Genomic DNA, 23,119 nt, shown 5'->3' on the forward strand with positions numbered 1-23,119 from the left:
TTTTGTCGTTGTTTTTAATATCAGTAATCTGGTGGGGAATTAGACATTAGGAGGTTTTAGACAAAATAGCCTTTCTTACTGTGTAAGGTAAAACTGAAAAAGTTAGCACTTTGTTTAAAATACTAATTAAAAAGAAATAAGCAGAAGCCTGGGGAAAAGTGGAAATGCCACAGTTTTGGATGAGACTGCCATAGAGAATTTGTGACAACTAAATTCTTTTGGCCAGAACCCAAGGGAGCCTTGGGATGGTGGGTTGGGCTGCTATTAGAAACAGGTTGTCTGATGAAGCAAAATGATATACATGAAAATATCTTAGTTAAAGGTAAATACAGTCAAAATATCACATAAACAAAATGTCAGATAACTCATTTTTTCTTGAAAGGTAAATAGGGAAAGAAAGTGAATTTTATCCTGGATTATAAAGATGTGTCTAAAGAGAAGTACATTGAGCTCAACTAAGTCAGTAAGAGCGCTAAAATAGAGTGTGGGTTAAAGCATTCAAATTCCCTTTCTGGCGGGTGTGTGCGAGAGTTGTCAGAACTGAGTTGACCAAGGGAAAGTAAATATCTATTTGTAACTGTCTAAGGTTTGCCTTTGTAAGTAGAAACAAATGTTATTTTGTATTTCATCATTTATAAAATGCTTTTTAGCCATTTCCCCATACTAACAATGTGAAGCAGGTAAGGCAGATATTATTACTTTTAGTTTACTGAGGAGGAAATTGAAATTTAGGTTTACACGTCCACGTTCTCATGATTAATGATTAATACTGAGAACTATAAACCTTGTGATTTTTCCCCTTCATTTCTTCTCAAAATTGACATTTTAGTATAACATCTCTTCTGGGGTTTAAAAAAAAAAAAAAAAAAAAAAGCAAGATTTTAGTTTCCCAAACCTTCAGAAAAGAAATCTTTTCTCTGTTAGCCTCTGGGAGGAAAATAGGGTAAATATTTTTTTCATGAAAAAAATGCAATATTCATTCAACCAGCCAGCTGATTTCAGTAAATTTCTATAAATTAATTCAGGATCCAATTAATTTACAGATATAAGCATGAGGAAACTTAATTTAACTTACAAAATTCACTATAATAATACTATTATCTGACTATTGGATTACCTTAATTACTATAATGAAGAGTAGAAAAAAACTACATTGCAACTATAGGATTTAACATTTGAATACAATTACTACCAAATGCCAAGATAAGATTGTCTGGCTAAGATGACCATTCCTAAAACTACAGAGTCTACCCACACCCCCTTTTTTTCAGTAGGATCCAGACCCAGAGTGGAGCCCAATGCAGGGTTTGAACCCGCAATCCTGAGATGAAGGGTCAGATGCTAAACCAACTGATCTACCCAGCACCCCATACCTTTGTCTTTAGGAGCATGAAACAGAACACTGAGAAAGGCTTTGCTCGGAATTGTTCAGACAACCTTCATGTTTGCTTCTGTTGAAGGACTGATTTCACTTGGTGATTACAGCCTAAGCTCCAATAGAAGCATGGATTCTGGCCTCTCTATCCTTAAAGATACAAGGCCTAGGATGGGGATTTGGCCACTTTGGCTTATTATAATTAGGCCAAATAACATCATGCTGGCATTTATTTCCATAACAACGGGTTTCACAGAGTGAAGAATGGGAAGGGTTTTGGGTGGCCTAAATGAGAACAAAATTACAATTACAATGACAAAGAACAAGGGTGACAGTTGTGGACCAAATGTATTTTTCTGAGAAGGTAATTAACAAGTGCTTTTGCATCCCAAATGTTTACAGGGTGGTTGCACATCATATTTCTTCAAGCAGTATTCTAGCTCATACAGTAATCTGCCAGTGTACTAACTTTTCCGGTTTGTCCTTTTTGTTTTTGTTTTTAACATAGTTAATAGAAAAGGGAAAATTACCAAGTCCACAGGCAATTTGACCAACAGGCCCTGGAAAAACATTTGTGAAATCCCAAGGTCTGCAAACTTGAGTAAAGGCTGTCTTGTGAAATCCACGCTTGGACCACTGATGATGAGTAAGCAGCAGCTTCCACTCTGTCATATGTGTTCTCTCTCACCCGAATGTACACCCTCACAACAAACAATTCCTCCATCTGGAACACGAGGACTTATCAAAACATGTCCAAAGTTAAGGTGAAAACCCAGAGATGTTGAGGCACTGGCGCTTTTCTCTTCTTAGAGAGTAGGTATAAAGGAAAACAAAAGAAAGCAGAGGGAGTAGAAGGAGGAATGATGTTTCTACCCATTGTCTTTTTAGGATTTCAAGCATTTCTGAGGTTTCATAATGTGCAGGTGGTATTTTATGCTTACTTACTGAAGAAGTGTTTCACAATCAATTCACTTCCACTAAAGCTTATTGGAAACTGGGGGAAAAGGGTACGGAGAAGACTGAAAATTGCTACTTTTTCACTTTAAAAAAATCCTTTTCCTATCTTTGAAAATGTTTTGGATAGAAACGCACAAGTTATTTTACTGTCCTTAAAGATATTCTCTCTCATCTGTTCACCATTTTTTCCCCTGCCCATCTTCCTCCATATTTTTGAGGTTGTGTACTGAGAAATTCCAAAGACCATTCTGTCCCCCACTGGAAAGCATTTTGATTCTAGAAAGGCTTTTGAATTATCCTAAAACTGAGGCAGGACTTAAGCACTCTGGCAATACATGAAACAAAATGGAGGCACCTTGATTCGCATTTCAAAACCCTTTTGATGTGACACTTTCCCAGTAAATTACACAGGACACCATATAAGATTTCATCTGATGAGAAACAAACACATGTAACAACCTCTTTTTTATGAGGTTAGCCATTCCGCAGGATATTTTTCCCCCCAAAGGAATTCCGTGCCCTACAAATTTAAGCTATATGCTTTTTATCTTAAAGAGGCCAGCATCCTCATATCATAACTGGTAAAAGAAGGAACACAGAACCCAAAGTAGTTTGGGGATCTTGGCTCCATTGTCAGACTAAGTATTTTTAAAAAATTTCTTGGAAGAGTAAAATCAACTGGCTCTACTTATGCTTTTCTGCATCTCTGGACAGCATAAAGCACAGTTCTGAGATATTGTTCTAACTCAGTTGTAAATGAGCAAACAAAACCCCCCAAACAACCAAAAACCTAAAACCTAGTGTCTTTGAGCAGTGTTCTCAAACATCACCATCACTTTAGCATCACCAGGAGGGCTATTAAAAACACAAATTACTGGACAAGTCGTACCCTCCCTCCTGAGTTTCCGATGTCATTGATCTGATATGGGACCTGGGAATTTTCATTTCCCACGAAAATTCCCAGGTAGTGCTGATGCTGCTAGTCTAGGGACGGCCCTTCGAAGTCCACTGTGCTATCCAAAATTTCTGATGACCTACTCCAAATTATGCTACTTCAAGTTTCTCTGCATGTGTTCCGGAAAGGAGCCCCATCCGTTTGGTGCCAGTGCCATTTAGGAAAGATGATCTGTTTGGGGTTTACCCAAGCACATTCCTTCCTAGGCCAGTCACTGACGCGAAGACATAAGAGGGCAGATAATCGCTGGACAGTTGCAGAAGGTCAAACGAACCCACTCGTTGCGGAATCTACCCTCGCACGTGACCGCTGGACGTCTACACCCTCATCCTCCTGCCTTCTCTCCACCCCCGGGCCAGACAGCCCCAGGATCCCCGGCTCGTGGCCCTGACCCGCGATGGCGCTGCTGGGCGCGTTTGTCTGCTGCCTGTTGGTCGTCTGGCATTGCCTTCCCGGGCTAGGACTGCCCCTGGCACCGGGTGGCAGCCCGAGTCCCGCTCCGGCGGTGGGTGAGTCCGCTACCCTTTCCCTGCCGGGAGTTGCCGGAGAGCGCAGAGTTAAAGCGCCCGCAATTCCCGTGAAAAGTTCTTGGGGGCAGCAGTGCGTCCCGGCCTGGGCCGGTGGGGAGTGGAGCCCCAGACGCGCGGGGCACTGGGAGGAGGAGGGTGACTGCGGAACGAGAATGCCTAGCGACCCGCGGAAGGTCGGGCTGGGTCAGCACCTTGCCACTGGGGGCGCTGCAGGGGGCTGCGGAGACCAGACTCCTCCGGGCGTCCTCGGAGAAAGGACATCTCCGCCTGTCTCAAGGAAAACGGAAGCTAGAAGCTGCAAGTCCCGCGGTCCCAGAGGGCCCGAATCTGCCCAGAACACAGGGGAGCTGCGGAGTTTGCTCTTCCCCACGGGGATGCACATTTCAGTGGGACTCAGGTAGTCTTCTGTCCTGCTCCCCGGGTTTGGTGGCCTTTTCTTCCCACTCGAGCAGCGGAGGACCGTCACGGTCTCGATGCTACCCACCTCTTAGTCTATGTTAGAACTCCTGGGACCTTCATTTCACTTTACCTGAATGCCCCTGGGTTCTCTGTGGGTGGGACCAATTGTATTCATTCTTAACACTTTAAAGTAGTAGCTTTTGCCTTGGTGGTTCTCAAAGTGTGGTGCGGGGACCAAAAGCTTCAGCATTACTTAAATTTGCCGGAAAGGCAGGTTTCTAGCCCACCCCAGACCCGTGGAAACGAAACTCTGAGAATTGGGGCTCAACAACCTGTTTAACGAATTTTAGATTTTAGGATGCCTTTTGAGCTTTCAGTTTCAAAGATCAAGGAACCCCTTGCCTCCCTCCCTGACTCTCTTTGAAAAGAATGGCTTTGTTAGAGGGAGGAAATTTTGATAGGTGGAGTTCTGTTCTGTATTTTGGGCATAGCTGTCTCTGAAACTCTGCAGTGTTTGGTGCTGAAACCTCTCTTCTCTGAGGCTCTTGCTGTCTCACACGACTTTGGAAATGCTCTGAAAATACACCTCCTCTTTGTCCAAGAGCCAAGTTCTCATGACTCAGCTGTCAGGCAGTTGAGAGCAGGAACTGTGAATCTGGTTTCCCAGTTGTCAGTCATAACAAGAAATTGTCCCAAAATACTTATGCACACTGGTTGCTGCTTTTTATGAAGGCTAGTGTTGTTTTTCTTTAATTATGGAACTGTTTAGGATTTTGAGATAAAATGTCCCAGGTTGCGTGGGACCACCCAATAGCAAATTTACTGTTTAGCTTTAGCAATCTGATTGCAGAGGGTCTCAGTGACAGCTTTCTGATGTGTCGGGAATCTTCACTTACACTTCCCCGTTTTGATAAGGAAGCTAAGAGGCTGAGTCACTTAGGGTGGGGGTAGAGACGGAGTAAGTGGGGTTTAAAGACCTGCAGAAGTGTTGACTCAGCAGTTTCACTGGTTATATTATTTGTTTTCTATTTGATGTGACTCTCTCCTCCTGACCACATCCCAAATTGCTTCCTTTGCAACACACATCACGACAGGCCTCTGCTTGTTTGATGTGTGTTGTGTGTAAATTCCCAGTCCTGTCAAGCCCCAGGGGTCAGAGGACAACACCCAGGGAGACCTTACCTGAGTGTGTTTGTCTACAACTCTTTAGAATTAGGAGCACCAGGGTGGCTCAGTCGATTAAATGTCCACCTTTGGTTCAGGTAATGATCCCATAGTCCTGGGATCAGGTCCTGAACCAGGCTCCTTGCTCTGTGGTGAGGTTGTTTCTCCCTCTCCCTCTGCCTGCTGCTCCCCCTGCTCATGTTCTCTCTCTCATTCTCTCTCTCTGTGTCAAATAAGTACATAAAATCTAAAAAAAAAAAAAAAAAAGGAATTAGTAGGTCAGAGCCTGCAGGAATAATTTGGTAGGAACTGACATTATAAGCAAGCAAACAAAAATACCTATTTGAAACAATAACCATATGTCCAAATATCTGAATTATGGTTTACTAGGTTCTTTAGGATAAATTAGAATGTTTTTAGATAAATTATAAGGGTTTTTTTGGTACAGTGTCGAGCATTTATCTATATATTTTGAGAACACACACAAGCATATACACATACATTTGTGGAAATCTTGTTAAATATTATCTGCAGAATAAGAGAAAAATCATCGTGGAGTGAAAAGAACTTGGGACTGCAAACCAGAGAATCTGTAGCAGAGTGTGGGCTCTGCCACAGGCCAGGTTTGTGGCCTTAGATACACACACACACACACACACACACACACACACACACACAGAGTACTTTATCTCTAATTTCACTAGAGGTGGGAGGTGAGGCCTCCAGAGGTTCATTATTCATAAATCCCAGGTTAAGAACCTGGCAGAGTTCTCTTGGCTTCTATTTAAAGACTTTCTTCAGTGCATCTAAATAATTACCCCCTCACTTACCTGGATCTGGCAAGGCAATGTAGTGGAAAGAGCACTCGACTGGAAGTCTGGAGAGACTTGTTCTGGATCAGCTTTCATTACTGAGTCACTGGGTGATCTTGAGGAAATCCTGAAACCTGCCTGTGCCTAATTAAAGACATCTTCTAGTTGCAAAGGATCCATGAATCTAGGTACTAGAGATGTGTTCTTAACATGTTTCCAGTTTGGGTTTATAAAATTTTAATATATTTATTATCTTGTGTATCTTAATCATCACATTATCTCATGTAGGTATTGTCATCTACTTTACATGAGGCAAGTGGGACAGAAGGACATTTGAAGGTGAGCGCACACAAAGAGACAAAAGTAGTGCAGTGGTTAAGAGCAGCACGGAAACCGGAGTTAGATTTCCTGAATCTCTGTCTCAACTCTGTTGTGTCTGACACACGTGACTTGAATTAATCCTTGTGTGCTGCAATTCCTTACCTGTAAATTGGAAATAATGATGAGTTAATGCATGTAAAGCATTAAAAAAAAAAAAGCACAAAACTTATAGTAAGTACTTGATAAATTCTAATTCTTACTTGGAAATGAGGAGGTTCAATCTCAAATTCAAGCTTGAGGTCAAATAATAACAGTATAACTAACATCAAGTTTAGTTACCTAGATGCCAGGTATCTTCTAAGAGCTTTACTTCTACTAAATCACTTAACTCTCATACAGGAGGCAGTGATATTCTTCCCATTTTGCAGAGAAAACAAGTCAAGATCACACTGTTAGATTAGTAAATGGAGCTTGGATTGATTGATTGGTTTTTAAAGTTTATTTGAGAGAAAGACAAAGAGCAGGGTGAGGAGGGCCAGAGGGAGAGGGAAAGAGAGACTTAAGTAGACTTTGTGCAGAGCATAGAGCTGCACGGGGGGCTCAATCTCATGACTCTGAGATCAGGACCTGAGCCGAAACCAAGAGGTGGGAGCTCACCCAGCTGCGCTGCTCAGGCACCCCTGGAGCGTGGATTGAAAGTCATGGTAGCCTCACTTTGGAGTCCCCACTCTTAACCGCAACACTATACTATTCTGTGTGCAGTTTATTGTACCTTAACATTCTGCAAGCAATTTAAAAAAAAACATGTTTGCATAAAAATAAGATGTATTGTATATTTAAACGCCAAGAAGGACAGACTCCAGGATGATTCTGAGCTGCTTGCCAACGCTGCTTTGTGTGCTGGCTAAAGTATGTCTAAGCTAAAAATGAAAGTTGGAGTATTTTTCTGCACTAAAGAATAAAATAAATCACTCTTGGCAAAGGTTTTCAAACGGGAACAGAATACCAAGTAACTGATCATAAAGACTGCTTTATGTCTACTTTCTTCTGGCTCTTTTGTCTACCACTTCTTAGCCGTCAACTTGAATATGTTACAAAATTGTAACAATGTTGTGGAGAAAAAAACAAACCAAATATAACTTACCTTTTCCACCTTAACAAGTTAACCGTTTTCAATTTTTTGCTCTATTATCCCAGCTTTGGGTTCTTTTCAGGTGTTTGCTCACATCCATATTCAGTCTTTGTCATCTTTGTCCAGACAGATGAAAGTTCGGCTTCTACTTGTTTGCTCCACGTTTCTGCTGTAGGATCTGCTGCTATGTCACATCCGACGTCTTTCTGAGACAACTTAGTCATCATCAGAGTGAACTCAAAATTCAAAGTGTGAAAAAGCCTCAATATTAAAATAATTTATTGACTACAAATGAGAAGGCAGCAAAATCATAGACTATATATGTAAATGAGGTATAAGCAAACTGGAGGACCTTTCAAAATGGGGTTCAGATTTTGACTCTGCCTTTTATTAGCTGTGTATTAGCTGAACAAATTTCCTAATTAACCCAGCATTCATTTCTCAACTCTAAAATGAGAACAGTGATTCCCACTTCAAGTTTTGAGAACAAAATGACATAGTGTATTTAGTTTCCTTATTATAATGCCCGGCACAAATGCTTAATAAAGAGTGGTACTACTGTGATTATTTGTACTACTATTTCCTTTAATTAAAGAATCTTTCCCCTGCTCTCAGGTAGGTTCTCGGTTTCTCCCTGAGATTTCATCCTCTTTAACAAATGCTTTCCTTAATATTACTAACATTTGGTACAAGCGTACATTAGGAGATGTTCCTGTATTTAGTACCCTTTCAGGGCTTCTGGCAATCCCTACTTTTGGCTTAAAGCTAGTATTAAAATGTTACATTCTTTTTCCACTAATGTTGAGAGGCAAGGATTTTCAAGAAAGTAGGAGTGAGATTTAGTTCCTCATTCTGCAATCTCTTCACTGTGGAACCCTAACAGACCACATCATGGTTCTATGTCAGTTTTTCCACAAGAAGAACATAAATAATTTCTAAAACCTTAAATTCTGCAAGGAAGGAAACATACTATTAAGACAGGATATATATTATTAGTGACCTCCTGGAAGGATATCTCCCTATATTTCATCATGCAACTTATGTTTGTTATGTAGTCTTTGTTAGATAGTCATGCTGTCCCTGAGCTCTTGAATGCTGACACGTGTAAGTAGTAAATTTTGGTAAATTCTTCCTACTGTCTTTGGAATCCTTATCTTCTGATAGGGAAGTATTGTATTTACCTTCAGGGCAAATGAATATTTCAATCGTTAAGGCTTTCCTCCATCCCAGGGAGGACTGTCTCTAGTTTTACTGTAAGTATTTTGACGGGAATTCCTAAACACAAGTAGATTTAACACCATTTCTTTTCTAATCAACAGGACAGTTTTGGCATGTGACTGACTTGCACTTAGACCCTACTTACCACATCACAGATGACCACACAAAAGTGTGTGCTTCATCTAAAGGCGCCAATGTCTCCAATCCTGGCCCTTTTGGAGATGTTCTGTGTGATTCTCCGTACCACCTTATTTTGTCGGCATTTGATTTTATTAAAAATTCAGGACAAGAAGCATCTTTCATGATATGGACAGGGTAAGTGATTATATATATACTGTTAGTTATTCAATATTTACCTACAGTGTCCTAAGCTTCATTAGAATGCTGAATTCCTATAAAGATAAACTGGGCTTTAAGTTAAGAATTATTTGGGTTTTAAAAATACTATGTCCAATTAATCATTAGATTATTAGAGGTAAGGAAGATTTTAGAAATCTCAGAATTTTAAATTTTTTTAGAATACAGGCTCTAGAAAAATGTTGGTGTTAGCTAAGAGATGACTTCACAGACAGAACACTTATATCAGTGTTTTGAGGTGTTTTTTAATGTGATAATAGGTCTTGATTAAATAATCAAAAACAAAAGGCTACAATGGGAGTTAACCTGTGATAGCAATTTTGTAAATATCATCTTCTGGTAGTATAATTAATTAATTCTATCTGTCATGACAGAGTGATGAGATCTATATTTCCTGTGCCAGCAATAATAACCATGGTGTTATTTAACTTATTTACACATTATAATTCACTTAATCTTTACAATTTATATTATTATTATTCCTATTTATAGATGAAGAATTGTAGGCTGAGCTTCTAAGTAACTTGTTCAAGTGCACATAGCTAGTAAGTGGCAAACCCAGGCATTTTAGCTCTGGAATCTGTGCTTTTAGTTGCTAAAATACTTGCCTCTCATAAATCTTCAGTCAGGCAGAATAATAGGCTTGTATTTGTATTACACAGATTTTTTAAAATAGGACTCCCTGTGGGAGAAAGGTAAATGAAGAATAGCTGATCAACTCTTCAGCAGTCATCTGTTGTTTTGTTGTGGAAGGTGTGTGGTTCACCTTCAGGGCAACAAGGCATCATGCATAAATCTAGTGACTTTTTATTGAAATTGATTTTGTTCTTGGGGAGCCTGGGTGGTCCAGTTGGTTAAGCGGCAGACTCTGGATTTCAGCTCAGGTCATGATCTCAAGGTCCTGGAATAGAGCCCCACACCAGGCTCCACACTCGGCAGGGGGTGTGCTTGAGGGTTCTTTCTCCCCCTCCCTCTCTGCCCCTCTCCCTGCTTGGACCCTCTCCTGCCCCTCCCCCTGCCCATACTCCTTCTCTAAAATAAACAAATAAATCTTAAAAAAAAAAAAAAGTTTAAAAATTGATTTTGTTCTCTACGATTCTGTCTCCTTTTCAGGGATAGCCCACCTCACGTTCCAGTGTATGAACTCTCAACAGATAAAGTCATAGATGTGATTGCTAATATGACAACCACCATCCGGACTGTCTTTCCAAATCTCCAGGTGTTCCCTGCATTGGGTAATCATGACTATTGGCCACAGGTAAATTTGATTTCAACTTCCAAAAGTGTTTTTTTTTTAAAATATTTTATCGATTTATTTGAGAGAGAGACAGAGTCAGAGATAGTGACAGAGATAGCAAGAGCAAGCACAAGCAGGGAGAAGTGGGAGAAGCATGCTCCCAGCTGAGTGGGGATCCTGATGTGGGGCTCCATCCCAGGAGCCTGGCATCATAACCTGAGCTGAAAGCAGACGCCCAACCCACTGAGCCACCCAGGTGTCCCCAACTTCCAAAAGTGTTTAAAGGGTTTTTCCCATTGGGCGTGTCAAAGCTATAACTATAACTAGCTGGTGGTAAGGCATGGGATTGGGGCTCATGGTGGTAAAGTGTGCTCTTAATAACTATTGAAGAAGGTAAGACAAGTGCTTTAGAGACTTCAAAGTGATTCTTAATAATCCATAAAAAGAGTTACATCCATAGTGAGTTTTGGAAGCAAATTGCCTTAGTTTGATTTTTGTTTTCCTTCATATTCTTCTTTAATTTCTACTTTCTTTTGAATAATTTTGTTGTTCATTCACATTTCCATGATAAGGTTAGCGAAGAAGTTTAATATTGACAAATGTTTACATCTTGCAGAATTTCTATCACGCATACAAAGTTCTCCACACTCTGATCTGTGCTAGATTATGATTAAAAACAAAAGCATAGGGGTGGTTGGGTGGCTCATTTGGTTAAGTGTCTGCATTAGGCTCAGGTCATGATCCCAGAGTCCTGGGATTAAGCCCCTTGTCATGAACCCTGGTCAGCGGGAGTCTGCTTCTCCCTCTCCTCCCTGCTCATGCTCTCTCTCCAAATCTCTGTTTTTCTCAAATAGATAAATTAAAAAAATCTTAAAAAAACCAAACAAACAAATATAGCAAACTATCATAAGTACCAAAGAGGAGGTTCCTGTTCAAGTCCAGTTTATCTAATTAAGATGTGATTCAAGACAGAGATTATGTTCAGAATATTTGCCTCCTGATAAGCCCAGGTCTCAATCTATTAGAGTGGCTGTTTGCTAAGCAGCCTGTAGATAACTGTGGGATGTTGGGCCTTGCCTACAGGGTCCTGTTAGAGCAGAGCTGTGTAGAATCTTAGACTTACATAGATTCAAGAGATCTCAGAGATTGTTTTTTAGCTGAGGGCTTGGCAAACTGTGACCTATGGTCCAATCTGGGCCTGCACCTTGTTTTTGTTAATGAAATTTTATCAAAATACAGCCATGGCTCTTCTTTCTGTATTGCTTGTGGCTGATTTTTTATTTTGCACTAGAACAGCAGAGTAGAATTGTGGCTGCAAAGACTGTATGGCCCATAAGCTTAAAATATTTATTATTTGGCCCTTTGTAGGAAAAGTTTGCTGGCCCTTGGTCTAGATCAACTCTTCATTTTATAGACGAGAAAGACAGAGGCCCAGAAATGTCGTATTGCTTGTTCACATGCTCATAATCACTTGGTGGTAGAGCCCACATCCCGGATCTTTGGTGTTCAATTAGACTAACATCCTTTCATATATCCCTTGTTCTTGCAGATTCACATGCTCAGTATTCCTGAACATGGTATTTTTTTCCCTACCTCTCTTTGTCTAGATGTATCTCCTTGCTTAGAATATCTTTTCCATCTCATTTTAAAAGAATGCTTCATGAGGGGTTTGATAACCTAAGCACAGTGATTTTGAAAAGTTGTACTCTAGGATGAGCTTAAGTTTCGAGAAACTTCTTGACACTGGCCTCCAGGCTTGAGATGAACATTAGTCTTTGTGAGTCATCCATGTAAGCCAGTGGTCAACTTTGTTACTGCTGAGATGCTAGACCACACAGGGCAGAGGCTTGGGAATTTCCTAAAAGATAGATCTATTTATTTATTTATGTATTTGAGAGAGAGAAAGAGAGACTGAGTGAGAGGGGGAGGGACAGGGGGAGAGAGAGAATCTTGAAGCAGACTCCCCGCTGAGCTCAGAGCCTGATGTGGGGCTCAGTCACAGGACCCGAAGATCATGACCTTGAGCTGAAAACAAGAGTCAGTTGCCTAACTGACTGAGCTACCAGATGCCCCAAGCACCTTGTTTTTATATGCTTTAGGTGACAGGCGGATTGGTGTAGTGGAGAACACGTGGGATTTAGAGTTATAGTCACTAGAATATAAAACCCTATGGTGCTCTGCTCCTAATAGCTTGACCAACTTGGATAATTCACTTAATGTCCTTGACCTATAAGTCACTAATTTGTAAATAGGAGCAAGAATACCTGCCCTGGAAAGTTTTTGTGAGAATTAGTGATGTTACATGAAAAGTCCATAGCTTCCTACCTGGCACATACAAAGCCCTCAGTAAGTGGAGTGGTAGTTATTACAACAGTAAGCAGTGACATGGGATACATCTTTCCTAACTCCTTTGGGGATTTGTTTCATCTTCTTTTTGTGAAGTCAAATCCTGTAATAATTCAAAGGTATAGATGATATCCAAATTCTAAAATATATCCTACTACATGTATAGCTAGGGTGTATTGGGCAGCCTGTATACCTTAAAGAGTTAGTTTTTTTCCCATTCTAGCTTATGACTTTATATCTGAAAATCTCCTTTCTATTATTCTACTTCCACCCTTCCTCCCCAGTTTCCGAAATGTCAAATGTAATATGCAACAATAACAAATTCTCAACAAATTCCCACAACAAATTCTTCTACAGATGGAGAGCTGAGGTTGAATTCTGGTGAATTATGTTAGTAACAAATCAAGCAAATAATGTGTTAAGTATTATTTCTCTATTATAATCTCATAAACATGCACACAAACATAGTTACATAAGCATACACATACAGGTGCACCTCCCCACCCATTACTTCAGAAGTAAATATTAGCGTAGGCAGCCTGGGGATTCCTTCCAGTCACCACCCAAGGAAGCAGTCTGGGCCAGGGTCCTCATTTACTCCTACACTGGCAAGGCTGGTGCCAACAAACTTACGGGTGAGTCACTTCTCATTATACCTCGTTTCTCGGCAGTGCTCATGTCACAGCCAAAGAGGATTGAGATGATGGCATGGTACAACAGATAATTGGACATAGGAGTGATGGTGGAAAGACCTGGGATTTAGACCGAGCTCTGGAACTGACCAGCTGTCCCTGGATGAATCATCTAACTTCTCTGGTGCTCATATTTCTCACATCTAAAGTTGAGAGAAGAGTCTAGTGTGATTTTACATAATTTTAAGACTATACATGACCATACCGGTATGTTGGCATGGCTAACATCAATGGCTAACACTTTGAGGTTTTTGATGTTGATGATGATAACCAATTTTTAATCAAAATCCAGATTGACCTGTAAGTCTTCGTGTGATTTTTCAGACAGATAATTCTGGTATCTGACATGAATTGAAAATATACTTAGGATAGTTAGTCCTAGTTAGAACAAGTCATTTGGATATTACATTCCCTCAATGTAGTTATATTTTCGTCATGTATGAGGGATATGTATTAGGAATTAATGTGCCTTGGATGTCACCTGAAAAATAACTAAGCATTTTAACTAATGCTGACAGGAAACTCCTTTAAGAAATAGGCCCATATCACCAATATGCAGAAGAATATGAAGAGAGTAGAAAAAATGGCTTCAGTTTATTAATGCAATTTTTTAAAACAAAAAATAGGAATAATTACGAAATTTCACACATGATTTGTGGATTTTTATTCAGTATGTACTTTCTTAAAGTTTGCAGTTTTTTCCCCTTCCTTAAAGCTTATGTCACCATAAAGATTCTTTATTATAATATGATAAATTGGGATGATAAAAATACTTTGATAATAAAAGATGTTTTATATACATGTTGTCTAAAAAATCAAAACCTGTTGCTATAAAGAGACTTCTTCAAATCAAAAGCATGTGTTTATAAATTTTCATTCAAGAAGTTCAGAAGTTTTATACTGGGGTGAGCATTTCAGAGGACTTTGTTTAGTTCTAAAATCATGACATTTCCTCCATTCTATTAGCGTGCTATACCGGGCCCTGCGTGTTCGGGCTCAAACCTGCCTCTGTGTCTCTTTGATGAGCTCATTCCCACATCCATCCTATATACTGGCCAACCAGCACAAGTGCTTTTCTCTGTATATAACACTGTGTGTGCTGGCATCTGGGTCATTGTCTTTGCTTTGATGCCTTTTCTTTTCAACTCAGCCTGGTTTGTATGCTCTCTTCACTTTCCGCCCTGACGCTATGGGCCAGACTCAATTATTCACGTCTCTACCCTTCTAGAACCTTTGTGGTAGCACCTGCACATTGTCACATTATCTTATAGGTGATTGGTTTTATATATTTATATATATATATATATACACATATATATATATATATATTTGTCTTCTTATGTTATAAATTCCTGAAAGAGTAAATCTATCTCGTATTCATCCTTGCATCTCCTGATGTCTAACATAGTAGTATGTGCTCAAGTAATGCTAAAATTAGTTAACCCATGTCTCTTTAAAGTTTCAATGGTGGGTTATATTGTTTGTGGGCAGGATCAACTCCCTGTAGTCACCAGCAAGGTGTACAATGCAGTAGCGGACCTCTGGAAACCCTGGTTAGATGAAGAAGCTCTTCGTACATTAAGGAAAGGTAAGTGAAAGATGTATTTATCCCTGTTTCATCTCTATTTTTATTCATGTTGTTTAGGCTAAGATCTTTAATGTTCACATGGGTGTAGTCATTCTGGATATGCCCAGATTTCTGGAGGCTGTAAGTCATCTTTGAAAGCTGAGGAGAGGCAGGGATGGTGAGTGGATCCGGGGCAAAGAGAGCAGGTCCAAGGTCAGGGGCTAGGTTTGAAAGTACAATTGCAGCAGCCCCTTGGGTGTTGTCACCACCAGATCGTGGGTATGAGTCTTCCCCACCCCGGAGACTGTAGCAGCTCTGGTTTCTCTGACATCTCTTCCATAGCAGTCTCTGGCAAGGTCAAAATGGGTTCCCATTTTTGCATTTTGTATTTCACGCTCTCATCTTAACTCCCCAAACATGCAGAAGTAGAAGTTGACGCACTAAGATTTCTTTTCAAAAATTCGGAACCTGGTTGCCTAGTGCCCAAACACTTTATTAATGTTTCATCTGACTATTGGATACACCTGTTGTGATTAGCTCAGTATGTGGAAGGGCTGCCGCTGGACCTGGCACACAGTAGGTTCTCAGTAAGTGTTAGACCTGATTCTTACTTAATGACAGCCTGTGTACGTACAAACTAAATGATGACAAATAAGTATAACCTTTCCAACTGGCTTGTAAACCATAATTAGGAATTTGCTTTCATAGTCACTGTGAATCTCTGTGTGTGTTTTTCTAGAGTGTGTCTTAAATTTCTTTTTATAGGTGGCTTTTATACACAGAAAGTATCACCTAACCTGAACCTTAGGATCATCAGTCTAAACACAAACTTGTACTACGGCCCAAATATCATGACTCTGAATGAAACGGACCCAGCAAATCAGTTTGAATGGCTAGAGAGTATACTGAGCACTTCTCAGCAAAATAAAGAGAAGGTAGATCCCAGACACCAAAATCTATCATGGGATAAAAAGGGGCTAAATGTGTGTATTTATTAACTTGAGTGGGGTCAGATATTAATAAAAGTATTAAAATTTGAAGATGTTTTCACATGAAACACCTTATGGTTTAATTAACTCTATTGTATTTTTTTAAATTTTGCTTTGCTTTTAACGCTTTGAGGATTGATATCTGTTTTTTTATTTAAAAAAATTGTGACCAAGGTCACAGTTACCAAATATCATCAACAGTGTAGTTTAAATGATAGTAATGTGATATTGATAGTTTTATAATTTCATCTTTTTTGGTGATAGGAGAGGTAGGGATGGGATACTAGCTTTTTAAATTTTTAATTAAGATAATTTCAGTCTTGTGTATCCAAATGTTAGTTGGTTGTGGTAAGTGTGCAAAAAGATTCTCATCGGTCATCCTTGTGTTTCTATTTCCAGGTGTACATCATAGCACATATTCCAGTGGGCTATCTGCCCTATTCAAGCAGCACCACAGCAATGAGAGAATTCCATAATGAGAAATTGATAAATATTTTTAGAAAATACAGCAGTGTCATTGTAGGACAATTTTATGGACACACTCACAGAGATAGCATGATGGTTCTCTCTGATGAAAAAGGTAATATGATATTCTGTTTGCATCTTCCCAGTCCAAGATGCTAGAGCAGAGCAGTGGCTAGCTGGTAATCTTGAACTGATCCAGCAAATTAAAAGTTTCACTAAGTCAACCTGCCAGCGATAGATTTTTCTGAATTATCTTCTATGCTTATAAGTCAAGTGTCTAATTTATATTTAGACCTGCAATTGTGTTTCTCCCTATTTGTTCCACGGGGCCACCATCATTTGATAGCTGTCAACAAAAAAGTCTCTGAAACCCTCAGCTTACTCCACTTTTCTTTTAGATCCTCAAGTTTGGAGAAATACTGCTGTTCGTTATTTACCTCCTAGACTCAAGTTTCTTTTGATATGACTTGTTTTATTTCTCAGAATTTAATTAACAAGATACAATCTACCATTGGTTTAAAATATATCAAGCACTTAATTTTAAGTGCAAATCAACATTGTCGTCTACTCAGGATTAAAAGAAAAAAAATAGAAGAAGATTGAGCATCAAACAAACAATGATGACCTATTTTTAAAGATGACTTCCTCACAAGAAGAGGAAATTGGGAGTTAACAAAATAAGAATTCTGATTTTGGAGTAGTGAGCCAGGAAAAAAATATATACATATATTTTTTCAGCAATTGGGGAATGTTTTTGAAATACATTACCTCTTTTGTCTACAATGAATAAACTTGGTTAAAAAAAATGACCAGTTTTCAGCATTTGATAGCTTTTTTACTCAGAAATTTAGTCCTATAATAACTATGTATTAGAAACATGGTGACACTAATCAGATTCTTATGTGTCATTATTGGTTTTTGTTCTAGGTAGATGTATAGAACAAACTAGTTTTGTATCTGTGTGTGTGTATTTATAATAACTTGGGTTTTGTTATTACGAAAAATTTCAAATATACCCAAAAGCAGAAAATAATAAAACAACCCCCATGTACCATCATTTATATTTAACACTATCAAGATTTTGCCACATTTGCTTTACTTATTCATTTTTTAATTCTTTTTTCTTTTCCTCAAGTATTTGAAAGTGAATCTCAAACATTAGATCTATTCTAGCCCTACGTTCTTCTATCTGCATTGCTAAAATATGTGACTAGCTTATATAATCATAATATGATTGACTTACCTAACAAGATCAACAATAATTTTTTGGTATCATCTAATACCAAATCAGAATAAAGATTCCTCTATTTTCTCAAGTGTCTCTTTATAGTTTTTTCAAGTCCGGATTCATCAAGGATCCTATGTCATTTGTTTCATCTGTTAATGTCTTAATCTTGAATTTGTTCATATTTTTAATAAAGTTAAAATCAATTTAAAAAAATGTTAATGTACATATGTCTTATCCAGGAAGTCCAATAAATTCCTTGTTTGTGGCTCCTGCTGTTACCCCAGTCAAGAGTGTTTTGCAAAAACAGACCAACAATCCCGGCGTCAGACTATTTCAGTATGATCCTCATGATTATAAATTATTGGTGAGTTGGCACAATTTTAGAACTATGCTTGTCTTTGTACAGTTTTCATTAGTTTAGCTGAATGTTTTCAGTTTAACTATGTAGTTTCTATCTTGAAATCTTGTGATGTCTTCTTTTTTGTACTTGGCTTATCAGCACTTGCTAAGTATGGGTATAGGATGTCACCCTTTGGGAAGTGGTTTCTGTCCTCCTGAGGACTTCACATTCCTTTAGCACACTGGGCAGGGTCTGAGTTGTGGACTTGGATACATATTGAAGCTTTGCACTAAGCCCTATTTGTTACTAATTACTCTTCTCTAAAACATAGCTGTGCAGGTAACTGTAGATTCTGAAACTGTACTCTCAAGAGTTGTTCTACCTAACTTCCTTGTCCCCAGTCCATTCCTCTGTAAAACAAGGCTTAAACTAAGTCTGACTGACCTCACAGAGTCGCTGCAAGGGTTATGTGAATGAATATATGTAAAGCACTTAGAAAAATTCTTGGTTTATAGTAAGCACTCGATACCTGTGGGCAAATTTTTTTTATAGAGAAAATAAATTGAGCTGGACACTTATTTTTTTTTTAAAGATTTTATTCGTTTACCTGACAGACAGAAATCACAAGTAGGCAGAGAGGCAGGCAGAGAGAGAGGAAGGGAAGCAGGCTCCCCACTGAACAGAGAGCCGGACGTGGGGCTCAATCCCAGGACCCTGGGATCACGACCCGGGCCAAAGGCAGAGGCCTAACCCACTGAGCCACCCAGGTGCCCCATGGACACTTATTTTTGAGACAAAAGTTCTCTGGAGCTTGTACATGACAATGATCAATTTAGCCTCAAAAGGCTGGGTGTTTTGCTTATGAGTACGGTCCCTTTTAATTAATTTAATTTGAAAAGAAATTTTCAATTAAAGTCTCTGTTGATGTAAATGCATTTTTTTTCTAGGTAAGTTTAATGGGAGGTAGCTCTCTTATTCTGTAGAATGTGTTTTTATGAAGGAAGAAGGGTGGGGGAAGCCTGATTTAATTCATAAACACTAGATTAAATGAGGAAATAAAACAGTTGACTGAATTATTTTTACAACTATTAGTTTCCTTTTTATGGATCTGAGCATCAGACACACACACATGCATACATACATATATATACTGACATGAAAAGTTGCCATGATACAGCACTGAATTATTTTTAAAAGTGCAAAACAGTGCATTGTATAACTTCATTTTTTGAAAAAGCCAAAAAGATAGTAAGTGGGTATATATATTCTAAATATTTATATTTGTTTTGCACATAAAGTCTAGAACAACACACATACACTGGTGCTGATAAATGTTTAACAGTTGCCCATTGGGGGAAAGAGACACTTTAGTTTATAGTGCCAATTTCCATGATACAGATACTCCCATCATGGCCAATTTAAAGCTGCCAAAGTGATGTCAGTTAACTTGCAAGATTGCTAAAAATTTGATCATTGGCTCTGTGAGCTGATACAAGCTGCCTCAGAACATCACTGATTCATGTACAGTGATTTTATTAGCAGTGGTTACTTCTGAGGTGTGTGAATCAAAGCTTTTTATTTTGTACATTTTTCTGTATAGTTTAGACTCTTTTCTACTATGTTCCTTCATTATTTTCGATAAAAAAAAATGTAATACAGATTTTTCTATTGGGACTTTTTTTTTTTTTAACAAAACCAATTCTCACTGTTTTTAACTGGCTGCAACTTTAAATTAAGAACGTCACATAAGTCCAAATAAGGACTCTTCTTGCTGTGCAGTACTTTATATGCCAAAGAATGAACCAAGCGTTGTGACTGTTTTTGATATAGGATATGTTGCAGTATTATTTGAACCTGACAGATGCAAATCTGAAGGGAGAATCCGATTGGAAGCTGGAATATGTGCTGACTCAGACCTACAGCATTGAAGATTTGCAGCCAAAAAGTTTGTATGGATTAGCTAAACAATTTGCAGTCCCAGGCAATGAGCAGTTTCTAAAATACTATAATTACTTCTTTGTGAGTTATGACAGCAGTGTAATTTGTGATGGGAAATGTAAGGCCTATCAAATTTGTGCAATTTTGAGTCTTGATCATAGTTCCTATATAGATTGCCTCAAACAACATATTAAGTACCATTCCTAATATTTCATTGTTTGTGTTCATAGAAAATGTAACATTGTTCTGTTTCTGAGATCAGTGTGTGGGAATTGTTACATAATTCTTTGTGTGTTACTGAGTGGGCAAGCAGAATTCCTACCTTTGCTTTCTTTTTTATAATCCTCAAATGTTGATATTTGTAACATTCTAAATCTTTATTATATCTAATGTAATTGAACTGCCCATTTCTAGAATGCTGTCTGGACATGAATACATTTTCTTCCAGTTTATATATCTAATTTAAGCTCTTGTACACTTTTGAAATGGTCATTTATACAATAAAACAAATGATTTCTCCTCAAGTATGATGAATTGTTTTTATTTTTTATATATTTATTTTTATTTAAATGCAGTTAACATATAATGTATTACTGGTTTCAGAGGTAGAGGTCACTGATTCATCAGTCTTACGTAATACCCAGTGCTCATTACATCATGTGTCCTGCTTAATGCCCATTACCCAGTTACCCCATCCCCCCACCTCCCTCCCCTCCAGCAACCCCAGTTTGTTTTCTATAATTAAAAGTCTCCTACGGTTTGTCTCCCTCTCTGATTTCATCTTATTTTATTTTTTTCCATGGTGAATTATTTTTAATAGGAAAATTTTCTTACTTTTTTTTAAAGATTTTATTTATTTATTTATTTGACAGAGAGAGAGAGAGAGAGAGAGATCACAAGGAGGCAGGCAGAGAGAGGGGGTGAAGCAGGCTTCCTGCCAATCAGAGAGCCCAATGCGGGGCTCGATCCCAGGACCCTGAGATCATGCCCTCAGCCAAAGGCAGAGGCTTAACCCACTGAGCCACCCAGGCACCCCAGAAAATTTTCTTTAATTCACTCTTAAAAACTCCTGTGTAAACTGAGGTTTAAGCTGTTTAAATCTCATGTGTAAACTGAGGCTAACATTGTTTCCATACACGGTCTGCAGTTGGGAAAACCCCAAGGTCTCATTTGAGCCATCATGGGACCTGTGACCCACCACAGGACAGGAGATGCTTAGCAGTGTTTACTCAGTGAAGGAAGGGGAGTCCTCTTTAGTAACGCTAACTTTTAAGGAAGAGAATGTCACAAGCTGTGCTTCTTGTAACTGCAGTACTAGCATAAGGCTGAGATCCTCGTCCAGGGTCTCACACTTAGCAAATCATGGTCGAAAGGCATTGAAAGGTATTAATATTTCTCAGAGAAATATGTGAGGATGCAGCAGTGATGTTTTCTTTGTCATGATACTCCAAGAGAGGGAAAAAATGAGCCTTTGTTTTGTGGGATTGTTTTTGGTCTTCCATGGTTGCTTGCCTCTCACCAGCTTCTCTCAAGCTGTTTGTGAGGTTAAGTGGGAGAATTTGAGTAGAAGAGCAGGTGAGGAGTCCCAGGGATTTAGGAAACCTCAGTACTTTGGTCAAACAACAAGAAGAGTGAAGCTCATTATCCTGTGACTGGTTTGACTTTGTGTTAAAAAAAAAAAAAAAAAAGATATGTGTAAGATCTCAACATAATGACACTAAATTATTCTGATTGCCAAAGGCCTGAGAATACAAATATTGCAAAATAAAAATATAATATGAAAGAGACTATCAATATTCATTAGGGTAACATTTTCTTAATTTTCAGGTCTAAAAAATAAATTAGTATGGTTTATAGAAGTGAGGATCTGGAAACAAAGCAAAAATTCATTGTTATAAATTAATCTCATTATTTAGAAATCATCCTGCCTTCAGTTATATTCAAAGTTGTTATTGTCAAATGCCTACATTATATATTGATATATTTTTGTACTCATAGACAGAAGTTTTAAGAAAACAGGTTTGTGGGGCAACTGGGTGGCTCAGTGGGTTAAGCCTCTACCTTCGGCTCAGGTCATGATCTCAGGGTCCTGGGATCGAGCCCCGCATCGGGCTATCTGCTCAGTGGGGAGCCTGCTTCCTCCTCTCTCTCTGCCTACTTGTGTCTCTCTCTGTCAAATAAATAAATAAAATCTAAAATAAAAGAAAGAAAGAAAACATGTTTGTACCATATGAGAAAAAGAATTTTAAATAGCAAAAACCAAAGATGGCAAGCACTGACTCTAAATGAGTCTCCCCATGGGAGAGAACAAGTTAGGCCTTGCAGGATTATGGTGGACGAAATTCCTGCATCTACTAGGATTTGGGGCAGTGAACACACAGGGTCCTTTCTATGTTATTCTACAGCTTAAAATTTTTACATATTTTTTTGTGTTCAGGTTACTTTTACCTTAAAATAGAAATAAATGGTCTCACATTTTAAGTATTATTTAGGGATTTTATCAGTAATTAAGTGAATGTTACCATTCTAAAATCAGAGCATATTACAATTTTTTTTTTCAGATTTTTAGTACCAAGTATCAAATTCAGCTGCCCATTGCTTGAAAGGTCAATACTTAAGAGACAAGTGTTGATTGGGAAGGGATAGGAGCTTTATTCAGAAGGCCAGTGACCTGGAGAGGAGGCAGACACTTGCCCAAAAGCCAGCTCCGAGGTTTCTGCCTCGCAGAGAGTGTTTCAGAAGGAAGGAAGTCTCCTTTATCAGTGAATGAGTGCAGTAGCCTGTTATCATTTCCTGATTCTCTGTAAATTTCGTGGTTCCTATTTACAACTTTCAGTGCTGGAGGGTTGTGCGAGAGGCCTAATTCTTGTTCTGTGATGTGCAAGGGCTTTCTATTCTCCTTCTAGAAAAGAAAATAAGATATATAGATTCACAAGGAGTGTTAGTGAATCAATCATATGAACCTAAGAACACCTATTAAAGATCATCTTGCTAGTTATGAAGATCAAGGTGGCCTCAATTCCCCACTGTCAATTTATCATTCCATATTTATGGGATTAAGGACCCAGATCCATCTTCAGTAGCTGCTTCATGCTGA

The 23,119-nt window shown here is 38.7% G+C and overlaps 1 protein-coding gene across 2 annotated transcripts; it reads left to right on the plus strand.

Annotated features, from left to right (window-relative positions):
• Positions 1 to 3,479: 3,479 nt before the first annotated feature.
• On the plus strand, positions 3,480 to 20,546 carry LOC111147606 (sphingomyelin phosphodiesterase acid like 3A). 2 transcript variants are annotated; one of them, XM_022503760.1, is made up of 8 exons: positions 3,480 to 3,796; positions 8,965 to 9,178; positions 10,334 to 10,478; positions 14,987 to 15,083; positions 15,828 to 15,997; positions 16,451 to 16,631; positions 17,984 to 18,108; positions 19,915 to 20,546. In XM_022503760.1, exons 1-8 carry the CDS (start codon positions 3,685 to 3,687, stop codon positions 20,227 to 20,229), a joined length of 1,359 nt encoding a protein of 452 aa, XP_022359468.1. In that variant the 5' UTR covers positions 3,480 to 3,684; the 3' UTR covers positions 20,230 to 20,546. The 2 variants fall into 2 exon arrangements, with proteins under 2 accessions (XP_022359468.1, XP_022359469.1); XM_022503761.1 differs by lacking the exon at positions 3,480 to 3,796 and adding an exon at positions 6,513 to 6,531 and having other exon boundaries at positions 19,915 to 20,449.
• Positions 20,547 to 23,119: the final 2,573 nt, after the last annotated feature.

The sequence above is a fragment of the Enhydra lutris genome, unplaced genomic scaffold (genome assembly GCF_002288905.1).
Source record: "Enhydra lutris kenyoni isolate GAN:26980312 unplaced genomic scaffold, ASM228890v2 scaffoldscaffold17, whole genome shotgun sequence".
In the NCBI taxonomy this organism is placed as follows: Eukaryota; Metazoa; Chordata; class Mammalia; order Carnivora; family Mustelidae; genus Enhydra; species Enhydra lutris.

Excerpts from the sequence above, each read along its gene's own strand:
- LOC111147606 (XM_022503760.1), top strand. The coding sequence starts at position 3,685 with ATGGCGCTGCTGGGCGCGTTTGTCTGCTGCCTGTTGGTCGTCTGGCAT. Across the intron at positions 3,797-8,964 it reads GAGTCCCGCTCCGGCGGTGG|GACAGTTTTGGCATGTGACT; the intron begins GTGAGTCCGCTA and ends TCTAATCAACAG. Across the intron at positions 10,479-14,986 it reads ATCATGACTATTGGCCACAG|GATCAACTCCCTGTAGTCAC; the intron begins GTAAATTTGATT and ends GTTTGTGGGCAG.